Below are 22,747 nucleotides of genomic sequence, written 5' to 3' on the forward strand. Positions count from 1 at the left end.
AAATACCTACTTCTTTTTCCCTTTCTCTCTCTTTATGTAGCAGCTGTGATGCTCCTATATATTTATAGGTGCATCACAGCTGCATTATTAACAGAGAGAAAGAAGTAGGTACTTACTAATAGTACACTAAGCTACATGTATACAACAAAGCCACTATAGCCATGCAGAGGAATCGATTTGCTGTTTTAATTGTATGGACTTTTCGACACAAGTTTGACCAAATAAATTCCCTGAATTTTCCCTGATTTCAGGAACTTTTCCCAATTTCCCTGACTGGAAAAAGGGAAAGTCTTTTTCCAGGTTTTCCCTTATTTCCAGGTTAGCTGGGAACCTGTAGCCATGAGGCATGGGGTCTTGCACTCAACAATGCGATATAATCTATCATAGATCATGTAAAACCCACTGAATTGTTAATAATTTGAAACAATTGCCAGCTTTGTGTTTTTTACAGAAAGATATATAATTTTGTGCATGGTCTTATGCATTAAGGACTAATCGGAGTGCCAGAAGGAAATCCTACCATCCAGTTTGTTGACTACGGATCAATCCTGGGCTTCCTAGTTTAAACCTATTTATTTTAGCTTGATTGCATCGAAAGCCTTAGGCTTATATAAACGCTCTCAAGTCCGTTTCCTGGGCCTAGAACCAGTACTTGGTGTCTTTGGGGGAGATCTAAAGAACGCTCCCACTATGGGGATCGAGAGTCCGTTTCCTGGGCCTAGAACCAGTACTTGGTGTCTTTGAGGGAGATCTAAAGAATGCTCCCACTATGGGGATCGAACCCATGACCTCCCGGTATGCAGGCAGACACCTTATCCATTACATCACTGCGACCTGTTAAAAAAAATTCCTCAAAACTTTTCGAATGGTACTGGTCAAATTGGGAAAAGTTTTGTTTTCAGCGAAATTGGGAATTTCTTCAAAGATGTACAAACCATAAGTATTGATAAGAATTTATTAACTATAGATCAACTGAAAGCTTTTTATGATTTATTTACATGTTTTAATGTCAATCAGGTTTTAAAAATTAATATTTCCTGACTTCATAGATTTTAAAGTTAAGTTGTATTCCACATGTATCAATGTGCATCAGAGAAACAGGTTTGCAACATTCCTTTACGTTACTGAGTAAGTACTTTCGACATCTTTACGCAAAATAAATATATCCAGAGACTTTTTAATTAGCCATTCTTTAATACAAACATGTGTAAAATAATGACTTCTTTTATTCTTGGATTTAATTGTACTGTCACTTCAGTTATCTTTATTAAAAAAATTGTGGAGAGCAAAATTGATTACATTTCTCATCAATTGGAAAAAGCAAACCATGAACACTCTTTGATGACAATCACAATGTCTGCCAAGTAATTATTAACAACTTCGCACCATATCATTAAACATTTACTTTCTCATTTAGTGAACATGAGTGAAAATGTAATCATTTGACATCAATCAATCTTTCCTCTTTTCATGCCATTAATCCATCAATTAATGTGCATCTTGATAAACAACAATAATTTGACAATGATGAATCTTATCCGAGGTTGCCTGTTAAACTACATTGCAAATGTAAATAGAGCTGTCTTGTAACTCAACCTCATTTAATTGGAAAAGAGAAACAATGGGATGCGGTACTTAAATACATGTAACATTTCTTTCTTCACTTATTTTCTTCTCCTTTTGGGGATTTTGTTTCTTCAAATATAGACAAATGACCAAAACTCCAGTGATTTTTTTTGCTGTTTTTTGTTACAGCCTGTGCCTTTTGGATTGGGAAAATTAGCGCGATAAACCATGAAATTGGGAAAAACAGCGCAATAAACCATGAAATTGGGAAACATTAAAAATATGATAATAAGAACAGAATTAAAATTATTAAAGAATGTTTGACAGCATTTTTATATTATAAAGTGCTTATTTAATGTGTTCTTACAATGAAGACAATGTTAAGTTAATATCCTTCCACATGCATATTGAACTTGCAATAATCTATATAGATTCTTAAATATACCATTTAATCATAACCTCTTCAACAGTAAGAATTTAGTTCAGTATTTTAAAAAAATTAAATATCATATGGTGAAAACATTAACAAATATTGATAAAAAAACGCTTTAGTGGTCTTGCTATGTCAATGATGTATTAAATGGAGTTAAAATAATTTATTTCATTTCTTTACCTTTCAACATCTTGCACTTGACATCCTCCGTTCAATGCTATTTCAGTAAACTGTAAAGCGTGACAAACATAATAAAGCAGAATATGCATATTAATCTGATTATACACAGATCCACTTACATATAAATCATATCATGTTTGTCTCTTTCCATTTTCGAACAATACTCATCTTAAATGCATTAACTTTGTGAGTACCGGTAGACTAACTCCAATTTCCTAACACTGATTTCCGTTATGCACATTCACTGTGAAGATTTCAAATAAATATTTGTTGTTTTTATCTCAAACATTGTATTTTGCGTTAATGGACACACACAATAAATTATTCCGTAATAACCATATGATATCTGTTGTTAATTTGAATGCTATTTATCATTTTCTCCGCTCATCTCAAATTTCTCGTCTGCTTGCTGCCATCTTGAACGTGTGTAAAAACAGGCGTTTACAATCGGGATACATCGACTATCGTCGGTATCCTCCGCATTATAGAGAGAGATGTGGATAGCAACGTAAAATCGTATTCATCTAAATTCGCGAACAATACGTAAGTCAGTTGTCGTTCAGCGACGACTCGACAAGCTCAATCGGCACCCGTTCGAAATTATTGCAAAATTACATTGTAATCTTATTGGCTTTATTGGGAAAAATTTGTCTTTTTTGGGGAAATTTTAATCAAATTTTTGGGAAAAAAACGTCTTTTTTTGCAATTGGGAAGCAGCTGAATATCGGCTGTAATTATGGGCAAAATAAATCACTGAACTCAGATAGGGAATGGTCCAGTTTTATGGTACCAATATCATATAGTGAAACACGCTAGAATGGCCTTAGTTCAGAAGTGCTCCAGGCAATCTGGCTGGTAATCCTGTTTGGCTGAGATTGTATACCCACAAATATATTGACCAAGTTGAGGACAACATTAAAACATGTTAAGTTTAAGGGCAGACAAGTTCAATTCTGCCAATTTTTTATAATTCAAGGGCCAGAGGTGCTTGGTGTGATCTGGGTGATTATTGAACTTGGCTTAGAACTAAAGAGCAGTCACGGTTAATTTGTAATCTTATTTTTAAAGCTGAACGGTTAATTTTGCTATTTTTTTTAATTCAATAGCTTCAACTCAGAAGTGCTTCAACTTATCTTGTTATCCATGCAACTTCACCAAGCTATTATGCCCATAAAATGTTCACTAAGTTTTATGATGATCTGATTTAAACTGCAGTTCATGAGCAGACTCTCTACTCCTTGACACAGACTGCCCTAAATAGGTTTTCCTAGAAAACGCCCCTTTTTTGGAAACAGGTGTATGCGAATTGTGGCTTTTAAATATGTAAATATTGATTTCATGAGTCTCGATATGGCAAAACAAGGTTAAATGCATGTGCAAAAAGTGTTGTCCCAAACAGGCTTATCAGAGATGAGTGACACTTTCCGCCTAAACTGGCTTTTCATTCAGAAGAGACTCCTTTTAACTCTTTGCATGCTGGGAAATTTGTCGTCTGCTAAAATGTCATCTGCAGAATATCTAAAATTAGCATTTTCTTCGATTTTTTTCAAAGAATACTATCAGAATAGCAAACAGTTTGGATCCTGATGAGACGCCACGTCTGGCATCTCATCTGGATCCAAACTGTTTGCAAAGGCCTTCAAAATTCGGTTCCAGCACTGAAAGAGTTATACAAAAAACTGCCTGCATGTTCTGGGAGAACGGCAAGTGCTTCATTTTGAAGAAAGTATTTTTGAAATATCAAAACAAAAAGGAATACATGACTATCTTTCCAGTGGTTATATATTGAAAGTAAATTCAACAGTTATCGTGCAAGGAAACAAATGACTATCTGACCTCATAATTGATACAGGTATCACTTCCTGGTCTTGACTGATTAATGATAACCTCCAGATAACATGTAGTATTCTGCATTTAGTGTATATCACTTCACCTATTTTGAATAATTACCGGCTTTTATATAGAACTACCGTGAAACTTGCCTTTAAAAAAAACTGTAAAAAAAAGAGAATATAGATAAAAACAGAAAAAAATTGTGATTGTTAATCACATTAGATTCTTTTTAAATAAGAAATTGAAAGACAAATAAATGAAGCCTGCTCAATTGAAGAACATGAACTAAAACCTCAAGCACACAGGTTGGGTTTTAATAAGGGATTTCTTTTGAGTAGGAGCTAGCGTGCTATTTATAAACCCCACCTGGAGGTCACATTTCCTTGCAACAAAATCTGTAAACATCGTAATTGTTTAACTATATTACCGGTACTGGCCTTTTAAAGAATTGCTGCTGTCAACTTCAAGAAAACAAGCGACTGTAAGAATTTAAAGAAACAAATTGCAGGGGTTTTTCAGCACTGTCTGCGCCTCCGGAAAACGGAGGCATTCCCAAAGCAAACGGACCCGATCCCAAAACGAAATTATAAAATTTTTTTTTATTTTTTTTTAGAAAGAAATGTCTTATGACTTATGATCATTAGATTATGAGAAAGAAGTGTCTTATGACTTATGATTATTAGATTATTATTAATCTGCTCTGCCCCCCATAACCACACAAACCAAACTTACTTATCTGATGCTTACTCTTTGTACCTGCATTGAAGGTCTAGACCTGAATGACAAAACATTGGAGGAGCTGTGTGATGCTTTCAAAAACAGAAAGCAGAGAAACATTATGCTGTAACTTGTGTGACTAACCAGTGTTTGTTTTGGTAAAAAATATCTGCTATAAGTTTTTTACTGTACAGTTCTTATCTCAGATTGTAACTGAAACTGATAGACAAAATTGCAGTACTTGAATAAACGTTGAACATGCCCAACATTGCATGTGTTTATATAAAAAAGACAAAATAACAAATAAAAACAAGTTTATTTGGTAAACCACTGATAAAAAATTCCCAATTTGGTCAGACTACTTTTCCCAAAATAGGCAGAAAAACCCCTGAATTGTGTTTCAGCGTAATTATACACGTACTAAAAAGAATGTCCAGTCAATACATGTACTGCTGTTCGATAAGTACTCGCTAACCAGTACTGATACAGGCCTTGAACACAAAATGGTTTACATTTGTGGCAAGTCATTGAACAATTGTTTAATGAATGACGAGGTCTGTCACAATACAAAACACAAGTCTTAAGCCTATTTTTAAGTGTGACCTTGACCTTTGAGCTTGCGAGACAGGTCTTTAATGCGATATGCCATCTCTTGATAGTGAACACTTATGGCAAATTATTTTAAAATTGACTGATGAATGTGGCCAAAAAGATATTTAAATCAATGAAATGCATTATTAAGCGCGAACAAACTGTTAAAAGCCCCGATTACAGTGATCTGAGTTGCAGAACATGTTTTCATTTAACTGTGAACACTGTTGGTATTTACTTGGAAAGATTTGGTACATGTACGCATGCCCAGGAACATTTAAAAAAATGTTAAGACAAATACGACATAATTTTTACTGCTCATATTCTGTTAAGCTGTCTTTTATTTTCCAATTGTAATTCTATGAAATGAATAAATTTCTGCTCTTTAATTGTTTACCGGACATTATGACCAGCAACATAGCATTTTCAATCAGACCTGTATTAAAATGGTCGGTCAGGTCGGATGATTAGGCACTATTGGGAATGTATGCATAATGGTGGATTTTTTTAATTGTATGATGTATGACAAAGTTACAGTCAAGGCATGTTGTTATCCCCACGCTTTTCGGAGAAAAAGTAGGGATATTGTGGTTATCTCCGTCTTCCGTCCATCCGTCCTGGCCACTATCTCCTCCTACACTATAAGCACTAGAACCTTGAAACTTACACACATGGTAGCTATGAGCATATGTGCGACCCTGCACTATTTGGAATTTTGATGTGACCCCTGGGTCAAAAGTTATGGGGGTTGGTGTGGAGCAGGGTCAGCGATTTTCACTCATTTTTAATGTTATTTTACATGAACTTCTTCATTTCTACACTGATTTACTTCCAATTGATACTGAACATCTCTTATGACAATACGGTCAATCTCAACTATGCATGGCCCCATTACCAACCCTGGGGCACCCCGCCCACATCGACCACGCCCACACAAAATTGCCTTTTACTATAACTTCTTCATTTTTACACCGATTTACTTCAAATTGACACTGAACATCTCTTATGATAATACGGTAAATCTCAACTATGCATGGCCCCATTACCAACCCTGGGGCGCCCCCTGGGTCAAACATGCGGCATGGGGATACGCATCGGCCTCTGCCGTGCCATTTCTAGTATTACAATTAAATTTGACCATTGACCTAACAGTTTGAAATTTTCATTTGAGGTGGGGACAACTGTTTCACCCAGAATGTGGTATCCTCATGGATATTTGTGGCACGTTAATTTTAAGATTAAATGACAAACAATAAATTTCCTTTCACACAAGTAGGGAAACAAGTGTTACATGCAAAAGTTGGATCCCCTTAATATTTGTGGGATGTTTATTATCCCCACGCTTTTTGAAAAGCGTGGGGATATTGTGGTTATCTCCGCCGTCTGTCCGTTCGTCCGTCCTGGCCACTATCTCCTCCTACACTATAAGCACTAGAACCTTGAAACTTACACACATGGTAGCTATAAGCATATGTGCGACCCTGCACTATTTGGAATTTTGATCTGACCCCTGGGTCAAAAGGTATGGGGGTTGGGGTTGGGCCAGGTCAGAGATTTTTCACTCATTTTTTTATGTTATTTTACATTAACTTCTTCATTTCTACACCCATTTACTTTGAATTGATACTGAACATCTCTTATGACAATACGGTCAATCTCAACTATGCATGGCCCCATTACCAACCCTGGGGCGCCCCGCCCTCATAGACCACGCCCACCCAAAATTGCCTTCAGTGCTCTCCACAGGCAATTTAACGGTCCCTCAGCAGGTCGCTTGAATTTCGAAATCAAGAGTATCCGGGGCGCCTGAAATTTTCCGATCAGTGTATTCTGACAGTTATTGCAGCTTAAGATCAAAGCGATATCGACTTCGCCGAAAATTTTGAAAGCCGATTTACGATCCTTTGTCCCTTTACCCAACTAAAGCTTGCCTAAAGGCGGAGCGGCGCTGTATTAGAAAATCAATATTGGCCAATTGGCACACTTTGTATGAGCGTCAGCAGTAGGCAGGCAATACCTGCAGTTAAATCATGCAGACGACTCGTGACGTTCATGTAATTGCCACAGAAATCTTAGCCAGTTACTTAGAAGACTAATGATGGCAACCGGCCGTAATCCTTGTGGACAACGTGAATTTCATGCATAATTCTGTCAAAACATTTAATCGACTCCTAAAGTGTTTAAACAAATTTTCGTTGAATTCATAACGCAACTGTTAATATTTGTTGAAATCTAAAATGGGAATAATTAAATTTGTAATCCGAAACCCATTCCCGTAAGTCGATTAACGCGTTTTTAATCCGAAACATACTTAATCCCAAACACACTTCCGAATGTAAATGTTACCACAACGTTGAAATATTCTTGCTTCAAACTAGCAGGGCAAATTTATTTTGTGTCGAATCTTTTTCTCAATTAAAAAGAACGCGGAAATTATGCAGCATGTACAACGTTGCGTCATTTGCATATAAAGCGTGCGTGTATTGAGCGTTTTAACAAGCACACAACACGTCAGCGGATGACACTAGTTCAGAGGCAATATTTCATCAAATCTATAAATAGTCACTTAAAATTTATTTGATACTATAGAAAAATGGCAAGGTTTGTGTTGAAGAAATAATTGAGAGCTTTTATCGTAAATATTTACCAGAAAGTGATCTATAAAAACGGAATAAACAGGATTTATATCGGTTAATATATAAATCCCTTTCAGTTATAGTCAGAATTGATTGCTCGGGAGTAACACGTAGACATAAATAGAAATTTGAAAAGTAGTAAGTATAAAGTAATAGAGTCGGGTTGAAACAGATGTATTGGGGAATCGTTCGAGTCGGGATTTTAATATCTATGCTGGAAAGTTTTAAAACAATTAAAAAATATATATATATATTTATATGACTTGGGGATTTTCTTGAAGAGTCATAGCGCATCGAATGACGTCTTTTGAAGCTGTTTTTCTTTGGGTTATAACGCACCACAGAATGTCAATTGACATGTTAAATTATAAAAAAATCAACGTCGGGCGGGGACACCCCTCCCGAACCACCCCTATCAGCCCCGGGGCACCTGGCAAAAATCCTGTGGAAAGCACTTACTATAACTTCTTCATTTCTACACCCATTTATTAATACTTCAAATTGATACTGAACATCTCCTATGACAATACGGTCAATCTCAACTATGTATGGCCCCATTACCAACCCTGGGTAGTTGCAATAATTCAACTCTCAGCTTTATAACCCAATGGTTTGCTGAGAGTTGCAATGCACTCTCTCTTGTCCATGGGTGCAAAATATTATCAACAATGCAAGGGTTAAGGAACACTGAAACTGCAAGAACTTATTACAAGTTTACCTGTCTAAACCACAAACTCATCCAAATGGTACCATTAAAGCAAAAAATAATTGCTTTTTATTGACTTAGTTTTTCTTTCATACGCTGTATCCGCCATATTGGAAAATTGACCCAATATTGGTAAGGTCGCAGTACACCAATATTTTGCACGTCGGGTTATGTGATGGAGCCTATTAAAGTCGATAACAATGTGGTTTTCTATACAGAAAACACTGTTTCAAATTTAACATAAACATGTCAGCGAGAAATGTGTGTTGAAACATCGTCGTGTTTTTATAGGGTGCATGCAAAGGATAACATCTGTAGGTTGCCATTCAGGTTAATTTAACATGTTTTTGAAGTTTATTCATTATTTTCCTCAATTTGTCTGGAACAACATCTGTTTAGTGAAGCGCATAGATTCCGTGCCCTGAACTGCACCCATGTTTAAGAAGGGGTGCATATGGACTCCCAGAGGCGCCATAGCAAAAATTATCAAAGGCTCTGGGAGTCTGTTTATATGGACTACAACCCTGGGGCGCCCCCGCCCACCCAAAATTGCCTTTTACTATCACTTCTTCATTTCAACACCAATTTACTTCAAATTGATACCGAACATCTCTTATGACAATACGGTCAATCTCAATTATGCACGGCCCCATTACCAACCCTGGGGCGCCCTCGCCCACATAGACCACGCCCACCCAAAATTGCCTTTTACTATAAATTCTTCATTTCTACACCGACTTACTTCAAATTGATACTGAACATATCTTATGACAATACGGTCAATCTCAACTATGCATGGTCCCATTATCAAACCTGGGGCGCCCCCTGGGTCAAACATGCGGTGTGGGGATACGTGTCGGCCTCTGCCACGCCATTTCTAGTTTGAAGATTGCATGCGGAACGAAAAAATTGCATTTCACACACAATCCCACAATAACGCAATCATGCAAAACCCATATATTGGCTATTGCTAGATGCATATCTTACTCTTTGATCTCTGCTGTCTATCCTCATCTTGCTGATGGAAATGTACTTCAGAAATCCAAGAATTGCGAAACATAATGTTGCCGCACCAATAGAAAGGTACAAAAGATAAATCATCGTTCCTTCTTCGTGAAGGTCCACTACAAAAATAAATCGACGAAATTGTAGTTGGTCAGAAGTTTCCTTCTTAATCCGCCATGTTGAGGTCATGTGATCAAATCTCGCTCTGTGTCATGAAGTGTTCTTGACTCACTATCAAAATTACAGATGCTTGATTGTAATCATGGCGGCCCGCATGAAATGAACCTTTAAGTCAAATATTTAGATCCTCGAAGTGATTACAATATTTTATTTACATAATTTCTTGTTTGTTCTTGTGTATTTGTTGAGTGTTTCAATGTTGCCCTTTCTAATATGCGATTCATTATGCCCTGCTCTTAATTTCAGAATTACATAGTATCAACATATTCGTCTTTGTACAGTAATTCGGATGTATAAGATAGTGATGTATCAATTTTATGCTGAGCTTTTAATTAACATCAATCGGACCAAGTTTGAAGACATAGCTTGAAAAGTGTATAAAGTACCTTTTACCTATGTCAAATAGTTTATGTTGGTAATTGACTGTAGTTACTAGTTGTCCATGGTGGCCAATGGACTTTTACGCCAATGAACTTACTAACCACACTTTAAAAATTCTGTGCACGTGGTTAAATGAAAAAATTGTGGTGAAATGCCTGGATGTAGTAGAATGTTGGCAGACTAAATAGATCAGATAATTAAAATAGAATTTTCTCATTCTTACATTTTTTTCACTCAGAAACTATTTTTGGAAGATTTTCTTCTGAGAATTCTAACACCAGGTTTTTTGTTCCACTTTTTGGGAAGATAGCCCATGGCTTTGGAATTGGGAATTTTATTGGCATTTTCATGAAATTGGGAAAATAAATTCATTAGCCTTTTTTTCAACATGAAAAGTCCACTGATTAGGGAAATACTAAATTCGATATAACTCTTTATAATCATTCAAATTAAAAGAACAAAATCATATAATACTTTGTTAGATGAAATTGAATTGAAATTGAGATAAAATACGCATAAGACTTCTTTCTAAAAAAAAAGAAAAAAAATTGGGAATTTTTTGCCACATTTTGGGAAAAAAGTATACTTTTTGGGATTGGGAACATAGCTGAATTTCGGCTATAAAATCGGGCCAAAAAAAACCCTGAACACCATTTTTAGTGCATTTTTCTACTGCCATTTTCCTGAATAAAAGTTGTTAGAAGATAAAACAAACATCGTTCGTAAGACAATTATATTATTGGCAAAATCACGTGTTAGTCAAGATGGTGACGTCTATGCCCAGGCATCTTTTTGACCGTTTTATATCCTTTATTACTTGTACTAATTTTTCAAATGGCGCTCACTTTCAAGCCATATCAGCAGGAAAGCAACTAATGTTTATTTCATGTTATAATTCTCTATAACTTGACTTAGCTCGCTGCGAAATGTCTTAGCGGAACGACCTAATTATTGCAAATTTTCACAACGAAAATCAATCGTGATACATCGTCTATCTGATCCAGACTCCTCCGTAAGATAGGCAGACCTCTGTTACAGATGTTATGTTTTGCTGCAGCAGTAGACTGGCAGTGTGGCGCAGTGGTAGCACATCCCCTTCATGATCGGGACATAACAAGTTTGAATACGTCAACGTACTTTTGACGGAAAACATTTTTACCTTGCCATTTTGGGCAGCCGCAAGAGAGGGGGTCAAATTACAGTGTTTTGATAATAATCTTGAAATAATTTGTAATTATTTTTATAATTTTAATAAGGATTTAAAACTGCATAATGTGTACTCAGAAATATAGCGTGCATGTAATATTTTGCATAAATATAACAACAACAAAGAATTTTACCTTCCTGATTAAATGAAAAGGAAGCAATCGTAACAGTGTTATGAATAGTAACAAAACATGAAAAACAAAGATATAACTTTGATCTTACCTTTAGAATGAAAAGGTTGTTCAGTCTCGTAAATAGTAATGAAGTAATGCTAAGGTTAATTAAAATACTAGCATAAATAATATGCCAATCAGAAATAACATTAACATCCGGACATTTACTTGCTTGCAAAATACCGATTTTCATTGATAATATTTCTGATTTTCCGATTGATATAGGATGGTTTGCAATATTTCTGCACTTGTTTCATTTATGTGTACTTATTCTAAAAAAAGCTTTTCTTTTTGATAGCCTTTAAGATTTTCATTAAGTCAACTGTTACTTTAACATTTACTTCAGCAGAAACTTCCCGGTATTTTGCCAATGGACGTTCAATGTCGTCGGCGCTCTTGTTTATCTTATGGGCTGCCAACAACCATTTACAAATTCGAAGGTTTGATTACCGAAATACAATATTCAATTTTACAATTTCAGTTGTGCCAACGTTGACCTGCCAATATGACATCTATTATACGACTCCAACCGCTCTCTGGGGCACAGGATGAGAGCCCCCCGTGTTACCTGCTGCAGGTGGATGAGTACCGATTCCTGCTTGACTGTGGCTGGGATGAGGACTTCAGTATGGGCATTATCAAGGAGATTAAAAGGTTTAAGAGAAATTTCCCCTTAATAATGCTCAGAGACATACGACAACCACATTTAGACAAAATATTCAGGGGTCACAGGAATCTGGTCATTAAGGGTCACTTAATAAATGTTGGAGTCAATTAGGTAGTTTTTTATGCTCCCCCAAAATAAATAGTCGCCGCTTCGTCTGTCCGTTCGTGCACAATTTTTGTCCGGGCTATTTCTCAGTAACTAATTACCGGAATTTTATGAAACTTTATGGGAAGCTTCATTACCAAGAGGAGATGTGCATATTATCAGTGGGTTCTGGTCGGATGATTTTTCACAGAGTTATGACCCTTTGAAATTTTCCATTAACTGTACATATAGTGCAATTATTGTACGGGCTTTTTCTCAGCAACTAATGACCGTAATTCAATGAAACTTTATGGGAATCTTCACTACCAAGAGGAGATGTGCATATTATCAGCGGGTTCTGGTCGGATGATTTTAAACAGAGTTATGGCCCTTTGAAAATTTCCATTAATTGTCAATATAGTGCAATTCTTGTCCAGGCTATTTCTCAGCAACTAATGACTGGAAATCAATGAAACTTTATGGGAAGCTTCACTACCAAGAGGAGATGTGCATAATATCAGCGGCTTCTGGTCGGATGATTTTTCACAGAGTTATTATCCTTTGAAATTTTTAATTAACTGTACATATAGTGCAATTTTTGTCCGGGCTATTTCTCAGCAACTAATGACCGGAATTCAATGAAACTTTATAGGAAGCTTCACTACTAAGAGGAGATGTGCATATTATCAGCGGGTTCTGGTCGGATTATTTTTCACCGAGTTATGGCCCTTTGAAATTTTCCATTAACTGTATATATAGTGCAATTCTTGTCCGGGCTATTTCTCAGCAACTAATGACCGGAATTCAATGAAACTCTATGGGAAGCTTCACTACCAAGAGGAGATGTGCATATTATCAGCTAGTTCTCGTCGTATGATTTTTCACAGAGTTATGGCCCTTTGAAAGTTTCCATTGTATATATAGTGCAATTCTTGTCCGAGCTATTTCTCAGCAACTTAGTACGGGAATTCAATGAAACTTTATGGGAAGCTTCACTACCAAGAAGAGATGTGCATCTTATCAGCAGGTTCCGGTCGGATGATTTTTCACAGAGTTATGGCCCTTTGAAATTTTCTATAAACTGTACATATAGTGCAATTCTTGTCCGGGCTATTTCTCCCCAACTACTGACTGGAATATAATGAAGCTCTATGGGAAGCTTAACTACCTTGAGGAGATGCGCATGTTATTTTTGGGTTCTGGTTTGATGATTTATATAGAGAGTTATGGCCCTTTGAAATTTTTAAGTTGCTAAACCATCCATCGTATTATTTTGTCCAAAGTAATGCCCCTCAAGACGTTTCCTTTTATCTGAATATATAGTGCAATATTGTGACAAAAAAAAACTTTGGGGAGCATCACCCGTCCTTGACGGTTTCTTGTTATTTTTTTTACAATGCTATTTAAACAGAATTCCGCCCTGTTGCGCTTGTCTGATGACAACTGAACAATGCTTACAACCGGATTAAACTAATAAAATCTGGTTGACGAAAATTCCCTAAGGCAATTGACCAAAACATTTGCACAAGACTAACCTCCAATTAAAAGGCTTTTCAAGGTTTCATATACTTTTGACAGTTTTTGAGTAAGGTGCCACTTGCTGAAATAATACAGTTTGTTGGAAGACAGAAATTGAGGTCTAAGCCTGATGGCCACACAGATTAAGATAAGATGGCACATAGGCACCTTTTATCTTCATGACTGTCTGTAAACCTCATAGAAAAGGAATTTTGCAACATATAAGGAGTGAAATTACTGTAATCTTTATTGCAAACTGCAGAAAAAGTTGTGTTGATTAAGGTCTGAAGTTTGTTAGATAGGGAAAATCTAAAGGAAAGCAAATAGTAGGGTTCTTATTTTAAGGCTTTGTATTGGGCCTGGTACCTACATGTAACATTCATGCGCTGTGATGTAGAATATATTTTGTCCAGGCACTTGCACAAGATAGATGCTGTGTTGCTGACCTATCCGGACCACCTGCATCTCGGTGCTCTACCGTACCTGGTCGGCAAGTGTGGCCTCACCTGTCCTGTGTATGCCACTGTTCCCGTCTACAAGATGGGACAGATGTTCATGTATGACCTCTTTCAGGTATAAAAGCGGGGATTTTCTTCATGATTTCAACTTGAAAACTTCATGGCCTTTGATTTTGGTGGTGTTGCTTAGAATGTTTGGTAGTTTCAATAGTTTCTCATAATTTCTATACTCAAAATTCAAGGTTTTTTAAGGTGTGTTCCTTTTTATCAGGTTTTTGTCCCCTACTGGTTTCACCAGAGGGGAATTATGGTTTGCGCTTTGTGCGTCTGTGAGTCTGTCTGTCTGTCTCTCTGTCTGTCACACTTTTTTGGATCCTGCGAAAACTTTAAAAGTTCTTAATATTTTTTCATGAAACTTGCAACATGGATAGATGGCAATATGGACATTATGCATGTCATTTCATTTTGTTCCTACGTCAAAAAATTGTGGTTGCTATGGCAACCAAAAAATAAAAAATTCTGAAAATGGTGGAATTTCTGACAATGGTGGAGCTGGTAGGGGACCATATTGCTTGACAATAGCCTTGTTATATTATGTTTTGCTTGGAGAAAATTACTAACACACTTTCTTTAAAGCAGTTCTGAAACATAGGAACATGCTTGGAATGAGCATATTATCATAATTTTCAAATATACTTTCAGATCAACTTAACATTTTAGTATACAGAAGCGGTTTTTGTAATGCAAATCACAAGCACTCAACAACTTTCAATGCTGTTGCTCTGTGCAATGAACATGGTCATTACAACTGCATTATCATACTTCATATTAAACTAGTGTTGTACAAAGATTTAAGAATATATGTCATTTGTTTGTGGTTTGTATGCCCCCACTTAGTGTTAGACTGTTCCCTATGTTTGTACATATGTACTTGATTTGATCACCTTTAAAACTACCGAGTGGATTTATTTCATCCTTTCACTTCTTTTTTTTTTCCTATACAGAATGTAAAGTTCCAAAAGAGTGATAGCTCATCCCCTCTGTGTAGATGATCTTTATGGAATTAATATTGACTGCGACCAGTTTGGCCCCTTGTCTTTTTGTCCACTGTAGAATATACAGTGGATTTGTCTTTGTCCAAACAGTTCTTGTTGGGGGTTAAGCGTTTGAGACACATTTCAATATATTTTGTGTCATCAATTTCAGTCAAGGAACAACTCTGAGGACTTTATAATGTTCACCCTGGATGATGTGGACGTTGCCTTCGACAAGATAATTCAGTTGAAGTACTCACAGACCATCAGCCTATCAGGTGTGAAATACCTGCTAGTTGACATTAGCATAGTTTGGCCTGTTTTGCACACAATTGGTTTATCACTTTGCATTAATCATTGTTTTATTATTTACATAGCTTGGACTTTTCTTCTAAATTGCCAAGACTTCTAACATTTTTAGTAATGTGAAAGGTAATACACCTTGTTATACAGCCAGCAATCTAAGTTTAAGACAAAGTTTATACCAGTCACACTACACTGTTGGTTGGTTTTGTGGGTCCATAAGTCAGTGTGCATACATTGTTGGTCATGAGTTTGAATTGCAATTTTTCAGCATGAAGTGTAGATATTCAAGACTCTTGTTTCATGCCCAGTGATATATTCAAGACTCTTGTTTCATGCCCAGTGATATATTCAAGACTCTTGTTTCATGCCCAGTGATATATTCAAGACTCTTGTTTCATGCCCAGTGATATATTCAAGACTCTTGTTTCATGCCCAGTGATTCACAGCATGAAGTGTAGATATTCAAGACTCTTGGTTCATGCCCAGTGATTCACAGCATGAAGTGTAGATATTCAAGACTCTTGTTTCATGCCCAGTGATTCACAGATTGTAGATATTCAAGACTCTTGTTTCATGCCCAGTGATTCACAGCATGAAGTGTAGATATTCAAGACTCTTGTTTCATGCCCAGTGATTCACAGCATGAAGTGTAGATATTCAAGACTCTTGTTTCATGCCCAGTGATTCACAGCATGAAGTGTAGATATTCAAGACTCTTGTTTCATGCCCAGTGATTCAAGACTCTTGTTTCATGCCCAGTGATTCACAGAGTGTAGATATTCAAGACTCTTGTTTCATGCCCAGTGATTCACAGCATGAAGTGTAGATATTCAAGACTCTTGTTTCATGCCTAGTGATTCACAGCATGAAGTGTAGATATTCAAGACTCTTGTTTCATGCCCAGTGATTCACAGACGTAGATATTCAAGACTCTTGTTTCATGCCCAGTGATTCACAGACGTAGATATTCAAGACTCTTGTTTCAGTGATTCACAGATTCCTGAGTTATTTGCGCTGGAACAAAGCTGACAAAGTGGTGTGAGGAAATTAGTCATGTTTGTGACAAAGCTCTATTACATTTAAAATGATTTCCAAAATTGTCTAAAAAACATGCACAGATACAAATGTGTTTTGATAAATTATTATTTTTTTCTGCAAAAAATGAAACACTTAAGCTTTTCCAGTATTTCATTCCTTTGAAGTTCAAAAACAGAAAAGGTCTCCAAAGCAGACATGGCCTGAAACTGCTAAAGGACCATAGAACCGTAAAAACTCCTCTATTTCAAGTCTTTTGATATGTTTCAGACAAGGGCCATGGTCTTAAGATAAGGCTTTAAGCGGTGGATCACATGATTTTTTATTATTTTGTTTTTATGCCCCTGGATTGAATGATCGGGGGTATATTGTTTTTGGCCTGTCTGTCTGTCATTCTGTGGAAAACTTTAACCTTGGTTAAAGTTTTGCAATATTGAATAACTTTTGCAATACTGAAGAGAGCAATTTGATATTTGGCATACATGTGTATCTCATGGAGATGCATATTTTGAGTGGTGAAAGGTCAAGGTCATTCTTCAAGGAAGGTCAAATATATGGCTTCAAAGTGGCGTCAAAACTTTAACCTTGGTCATAACTTTTGAGTGGTGAAAGGTCAAGGTCATCCTTCAAGGTCAAAGGTCAAATTTATGGCTTCAAAGCGGTGCAATAGGGGGCATTGTGTTTCTGACAAACACATCTCTTGTTCGAAATGAAACACTGAAGCTGTTTCTGTATTCAATGCCTCTGAATGACTGAAACAAAAATGGCCACATAAGCAGACATCTCCCAAAACAGATAAAGGACCATAGAACACTAAACAAGGCCTCTATAACATTTCCCGTCTTATTTTCAAGGCAAGGGCCATGGTCTGCAGATTACGCCCCTGCCGGCAGGTCATATGATTGGTGGAACTATCTGGAAGATTCTCAAGGATGGCGAGGAGGAGATTGTTTATGCCATAGACTATAATCACAAGAAGGAGAGGTACTAAGGCTGCAGACTTTTCTCCCCAAGATGTATTTAGAGCACAGTTGATGAATGTTTAGACAGTTAACATGACAAACGACATGTTCACCAAGATATATTATCCATATTTATACAATATGTATATGTTTTTTTGTTTTTATTGCTACTGTGTTCTTAAACAAGCACAAAGGTATGATTTTGAATGTATAAATGGTTGATCAGAAATTCAGTTAATGAGTATCATTGCTCGCGAAAGCTGGACCAATTATATTTCAGTTTTGATAAAAATTTCATTCAGTGCTCTCGTTTAACAACTTTATAAAACAATCTGGCATAAATGGAGTTTTAAGACAAAAGCACAATCTAGGGACAGCCATGTCCTATAGACACATTCAAAGTTGTCCTTTTATCCAATCTCTGAAAGCAACAGTATCCATTTGATCTTCATTAAACTTTTCTTGAATGTTTTACTTCATAATAACTTTATCAAGTGCCAAACTTTGTCAAGTGCCAAGATTGCATTTGGCTCAATGAGAGGCAGAGCTATTTTACAATCAATGTTTGCTTTTCTTTTACACCTTTATTTTTTTCCAGACATCTCAATGGCTGCATTCTGGAAGCAAAGTACTTTTCTCGTCCTCATCTGATGATCACAGATGCCTTCAATGCCAACTACAACCAGTCCAGACGTCGCATGAGGGACGAACAACTCATGAGTAAGTTCTAGGTCACAGACCACTAATTGCACACGAGAAAAGGGGCCATAATTGAGTTAGTTTTAGGTCGCAATCCACTAAATTTTGAATGAGGGATGTTCAACTGGTGGGTAAGTTCTTGGTATTGATGTTGCACAGTGAAGAGCTACCCTTATCTATATCTCCCTTCATCCATATAACTTGATCCTTAGATTCCTCAACAAGTACTTAAAATACTTGTATAATACACTTTCAAAGGACAATGTGAGGATGACTTTTTGTTTTTCACTTAATAAAATGTTTCTTGTTCTGAAAAAATTGGGCTTAATGCATGTGCGTAAAGTGTCGTCCCAGATTAGCCTGTGCAGTCCGCACAGGCTAATCAGGGATGACACTTTCCGCTTTTATGGTGAAGACACTTTATGCACATGCATTAAGCCCAGTTTTCTCAGAACACGACTCAAATAATTATGCATAAGTAGATAATATATTATCATGAAACTTAATATTCTAATTAGGCTATAGGTGCGTGCTGTGTCTGCCTGTCAGTCCCTTACGCTCTTCAGCAGGCCATATGTCTGTTGGCAAATACTGAAACCAGTTATAAAGTAAAGATATGAACACGAAACAAGGTTTATTTATCATCCTTCTTTCATCTAGTTTATCCAATCCTGTAGATTTGGCCACTGTGATATTTTTGATATTAATGAAATATTTCTGATAAAACTTGAGGTATGTATTTTAGAAAATTTTATCACCTACGTGTTATTTTTTGGTTCATTATGTGTGAATTATATATTTTGTTGGAAAAAAAATTGGTAAAATTTAGTAAAATTTTCTGCACATGTGGATTTGCCAATACTTGGAAAATTTTAACTTTTAACAGTTTATCGGTGTCTATTTGTCATTAAGATTCATTTAATATTTATTAACAAAATTATTTCATAAGTTTTGATTTTCCATTCCAAATGGTGACTTAACTGATTGATAGGAAATGCATGAACAAATCACAGCTTCAAGCATGCCTTAATTAAAAGTAGTTGCCTGTTGCTAAGAAATAATCTGATATGCATGTAATTTTGTCTTTTTTTGTTATTAAGACATAAACAAACTAATTTACCATCTCCCTTGTGGTTAAATTGTTTATGTTTAGTATAGTAAGTCAATGAAACTCTCTAAGTGGCCGAATATACAGGAAAAGAGGCTACAAATGATGTCAGGTACCTGCATGACCCTTAACCCTTTCCCTTAAGAAGCAAAGTGAAAATGGCTTTGTACAAACAGCATATAAACAGAACAGTCTGCAATTAACCCGCAGTCTGTTCAGGTTTTATGCTGTTTGCTGCTCATCAGTATCTAAGGATTGGAAATTAAGCCTTTAATGAAGAAATAGTCTTTAAATGTCGTCGTTTTCATTTAATTATTAAAACCTATGAATTGTTTTATTGCTGTTTATTCCAGCAACCATCTTGCAGACCATGAGACGTGATGGGAACGTGATGATAGCTGTGGACACCGCAGGTCGAATGCTTGAGCTTGCACAGTTACTGGTATGAAAAGCTGCGTTCATGTATAGCAGCAATTGGGGATTTTTATGGAATCTCTTTGTTCAGTTTTCAATTAGTTGGTCCGTGCATCAATTCGTCTACATACATGTTGTGAACAAAAATACTTCAAGATTATTAAAGCAAGTAACTTAACACTTGAAAGCGCCATGTAAGGTAGATTTGCAAGACACTTTTTTTCATGCCTGTTGACCTAATCATTCCATATTATTTACCATTTAGTATCTGACAAAAGTGTTTGTGGTATTGTTCTTGTTTGTGACAAACAATACAATGTTTATTTCAATTTGCAAACCTTTTTTTTGAAATATATTCAGATGAAAGTAATTGTTTCAAGATGTTTGTTTATCAGCAACTAAATCTTCATTGAATTTTCTTAGTTCGTGTTGGACTCTGAGGTCTCTTAAACAATCAATGATTAACAATCTTGAACAACAAAATGTTACACTCGCATGGAGCCCAGTTTCTACGATTTATAAATAAGTTACAATAACACATTGGTAGTAATAGGACTGTATTTTCTGGGTGTCATTGGTAGTAATAGGACTGTATTTACTGGGTGTCATTGGTAGTAATAGGACTGTATTTACTGGGTGTCATTGGTAGTAATAGGACTGTATTTACTGGGTGTTTTCTGACTCCTGGGAAATCGAGCTGGGGACCATCCAGGGGGAAGTTTTTTGTTGAATACCTTATCAGTGGGAATATTGGAGATAGTGAAATTAATTGACACATAGTTATGTTATAAAGATATCCTTATAGAATGTATACACAAGCAGTTCTAAAATAGAATTTGAATACTTGTTGTCAGGAATGAAACTCAAATGTTAAATTTTCAATTTTTGATTGTTATCTTTCTTAATGGTGGGGAAGGGGTGGGTGGTATTTGGGGGTAAAATATTGCTATAAAATTGTTGGCTGTGAGAATTAAAGCCAAATTTTTGGTCCTTAAAATTGATCGAAGTATTCACTGTTCCAGGATCAGATGTGGAGAAGTACAGAGTCTGGGTTGACAACCTACTCCCTGGCTCTTCTGAACAATGTCAGCTTCAACGTTGTAGAGTTTGCCAAGTCACAGGTGAGACATCAGCTTCAACGTTGTAGAGTTTGCCAAGTCACAGGTCAGAGGTCAGCTTCAACGTTGTAGAGTTTGCCAAGTCTCAGGTGAGAAATCAGTTTCAACTTTGTAGAGTTTGCCAAGTCACAGGTGAGACATCATATTCAACATTGTAGAGTTTGCCAAGTCACGGGTGAGACATCAGCTTCAACGTTGTAGAGTTTGCCAAGTCACAGGTGAGACATCAGCTTCAACGTTGTAGAGTTTGCCAAGTCACAGGTGAGACATCAGCTTCAACGTTGTAGAGTTTGCCAAGTCACAGGTGAGACATCAGCTTCAACGTTGTAGAGTTTGCCAAGTCACAGGTGAGAGGTTAGCTTCAATGTTGTAGAGTTTGCCAAGTCACAGGTAAGACATCAGCTTTGCATGTTGTAGAGTTTGCCAAGTCAGAGGTTAGAATTCAGCTTCAACGTTGTAGAGTTTTTCAAGTCACAGGTTAGATGTCAGCTTTAACCTTGTAGAGTTTGTCAAGTCACAGGTGAGACATCAGCTTCAACTTTGTAGAGTTTGCCAATTCACAGGTTAGAGGTCAGCTTCAACGTTGTAGAGTTTTTCAAGTCACAGGTTAGATGAAAGCTTCAACGTTGTTGAGTTTGTTAAGTCACAGGTGAGAGGTCAGCTTCAATGTTGTAGAGTTTGCCAAGTCAAAGGTTAGATGTCAGCTTCAACGTTGTAGATTTTGTCAAGTCGCAGGTAAGAGATCAGCTTCAATGTTGTAGAGTTTGCCAAGTCACAGGTCAGATGTGAGCTTTAATGTTGTAGAGTTTGTCAAATCACAGGTGAGACGTCAGCTTCAACGTTGTAGAGTTTGCCAAGTATCAGGTTAGAGGTCAGCTTCAACGTTGTAGAGTTTGCCAAGTATCAGGTTAGAGGTCAGCTTCAACGTTGTAGAGTTTGCCAAGTATCAGGTTAGAGGTCAGCTTCAACGTTGTAGAGTTTGCCAAGTATCAGGTTAGAGATCAGCTTCAATGTTGTAGAGTTTGCCAAGTCACAGGTCAGACGTGAGCTTTAATGTTATAGAGTTTGCCAAGTCACAGGTGAGACGTCAGCTTTAATGTTGTAGAGTTTGCCAAGTCACAGGTGAGACGTCAGCTTTAATGTTGTAGAGTTTGCCAAGTCACAGGTTAGACATATGGCCAAATGGTCGTTATGTGGTGTTCTTTTAGCAATTCGATGTTCGTAGTGTTTTCATTCAGGTTGAGTTTTGTTATGTAGCGGCGTCGTGTCTTTGATGAATTGAGCTAGTCAGATTTGATTACAATTTTATATAATTGTACTATGTGTTCAGATCGTAGGTTATAATACAATTTTGTTTCATGCTATTCAGTAAATCAGTGGTGAATGACTGTGAATGACAACGTGATTTTTATGCCCCCGGATCAAAAGATCGTGGTATATTGTTTTTGGCCTGTCTGTCTGTCACTGTGTCAGTCAGTCAGTCAGTCATTCATTCATTGTGTGTGTCCCAAAACTTTAACCTTGGTCATAACTTTTGCAATATTGAAGATAGCAACTTGATATTTGGCATGCATGTGTATCTCATGGAGCTGCACATTTTGAGTGGTGAAAGGTCAAGATCAAGATCATCCTTCAAGGTCAAAGGTAAAATATATGGCTTCAAAGCAGCTCAATAGGGGGCATTGTGTTTCTGACAAACACATCTCTTGTTTCATACTAGCATTAGTAAAAGCAAAG

At 36.6% G+C, this 22,747-nt stretch overlaps 2 protein-coding genes across 2 annotated transcripts in view; one reads left to right on the forward strand and one right to left on the reverse strand.

Annotated features, from left to right (window-relative positions):
* Nucleotides 1-9,860, reverse strand: part of LOC127875341 (uncharacterized) — a 47,113-nt gene extending 37,253 nt beyond the window's left edge. The window contains exon 1 of the mRNA XM_052420337.1: nucleotides 9,650-9,860. Coding sequence (XP_052276297.1) covers nucleotides 9,650-9,856 — 207 coding nt within the window. The 5' untranslated portion in view covers nucleotides 9,857-9,860. The remainder of the gene's footprint in view (nucleotides 1-9,649) is intronic.
* Nucleotides 9,861-9,885: 25 nt separating this feature from the next.
* LOC127875342 (cleavage and polyadenylation specificity factor subunit 2-like) overlaps nucleotides 9,886-22,747 on the forward strand; it is a 229,497-nt gene continuing 216,635 nt past the window's right edge. The window contains exons 1-8 of the mRNA XM_052420339.1: nucleotides 9,886-9,980; nucleotides 12,089-12,261; nucleotides 14,290-14,449; nucleotides 15,541-15,646; nucleotides 17,564-17,693; nucleotides 18,270-18,391; nucleotides 19,832-19,920; nucleotides 20,915-21,013. Coding sequence (XP_052276299.1) covers nucleotides 12,113-12,261; nucleotides 14,290-14,449; nucleotides 15,541-15,646; nucleotides 17,564-17,693; nucleotides 18,270-18,391; nucleotides 19,832-19,920; nucleotides 20,915-21,013 — 855 coding nt within the window. The 5' untranslated portion in view covers nucleotides 9,886-9,980; nucleotides 12,089-12,112. The remainder of the gene's footprint in view (nucleotides 9,981-12,088; nucleotides 12,262-14,289; nucleotides 14,450-15,540; nucleotides 15,647-17,563; nucleotides 17,694-18,269; nucleotides 18,392-19,831; nucleotides 19,921-20,914; nucleotides 21,014-22,747) is intronic.

Source organism: Dreissena polymorpha, chromosome 3, assembly GCF_020536995.1.
Source record: "Dreissena polymorpha isolate Duluth1 chromosome 3, UMN_Dpol_1.0, whole genome shotgun sequence".
Lineage (NCBI taxonomy): Eukaryota > Metazoa > Mollusca > Bivalvia > Myida > Dreissenidae > Dreissena > Dreissena polymorpha.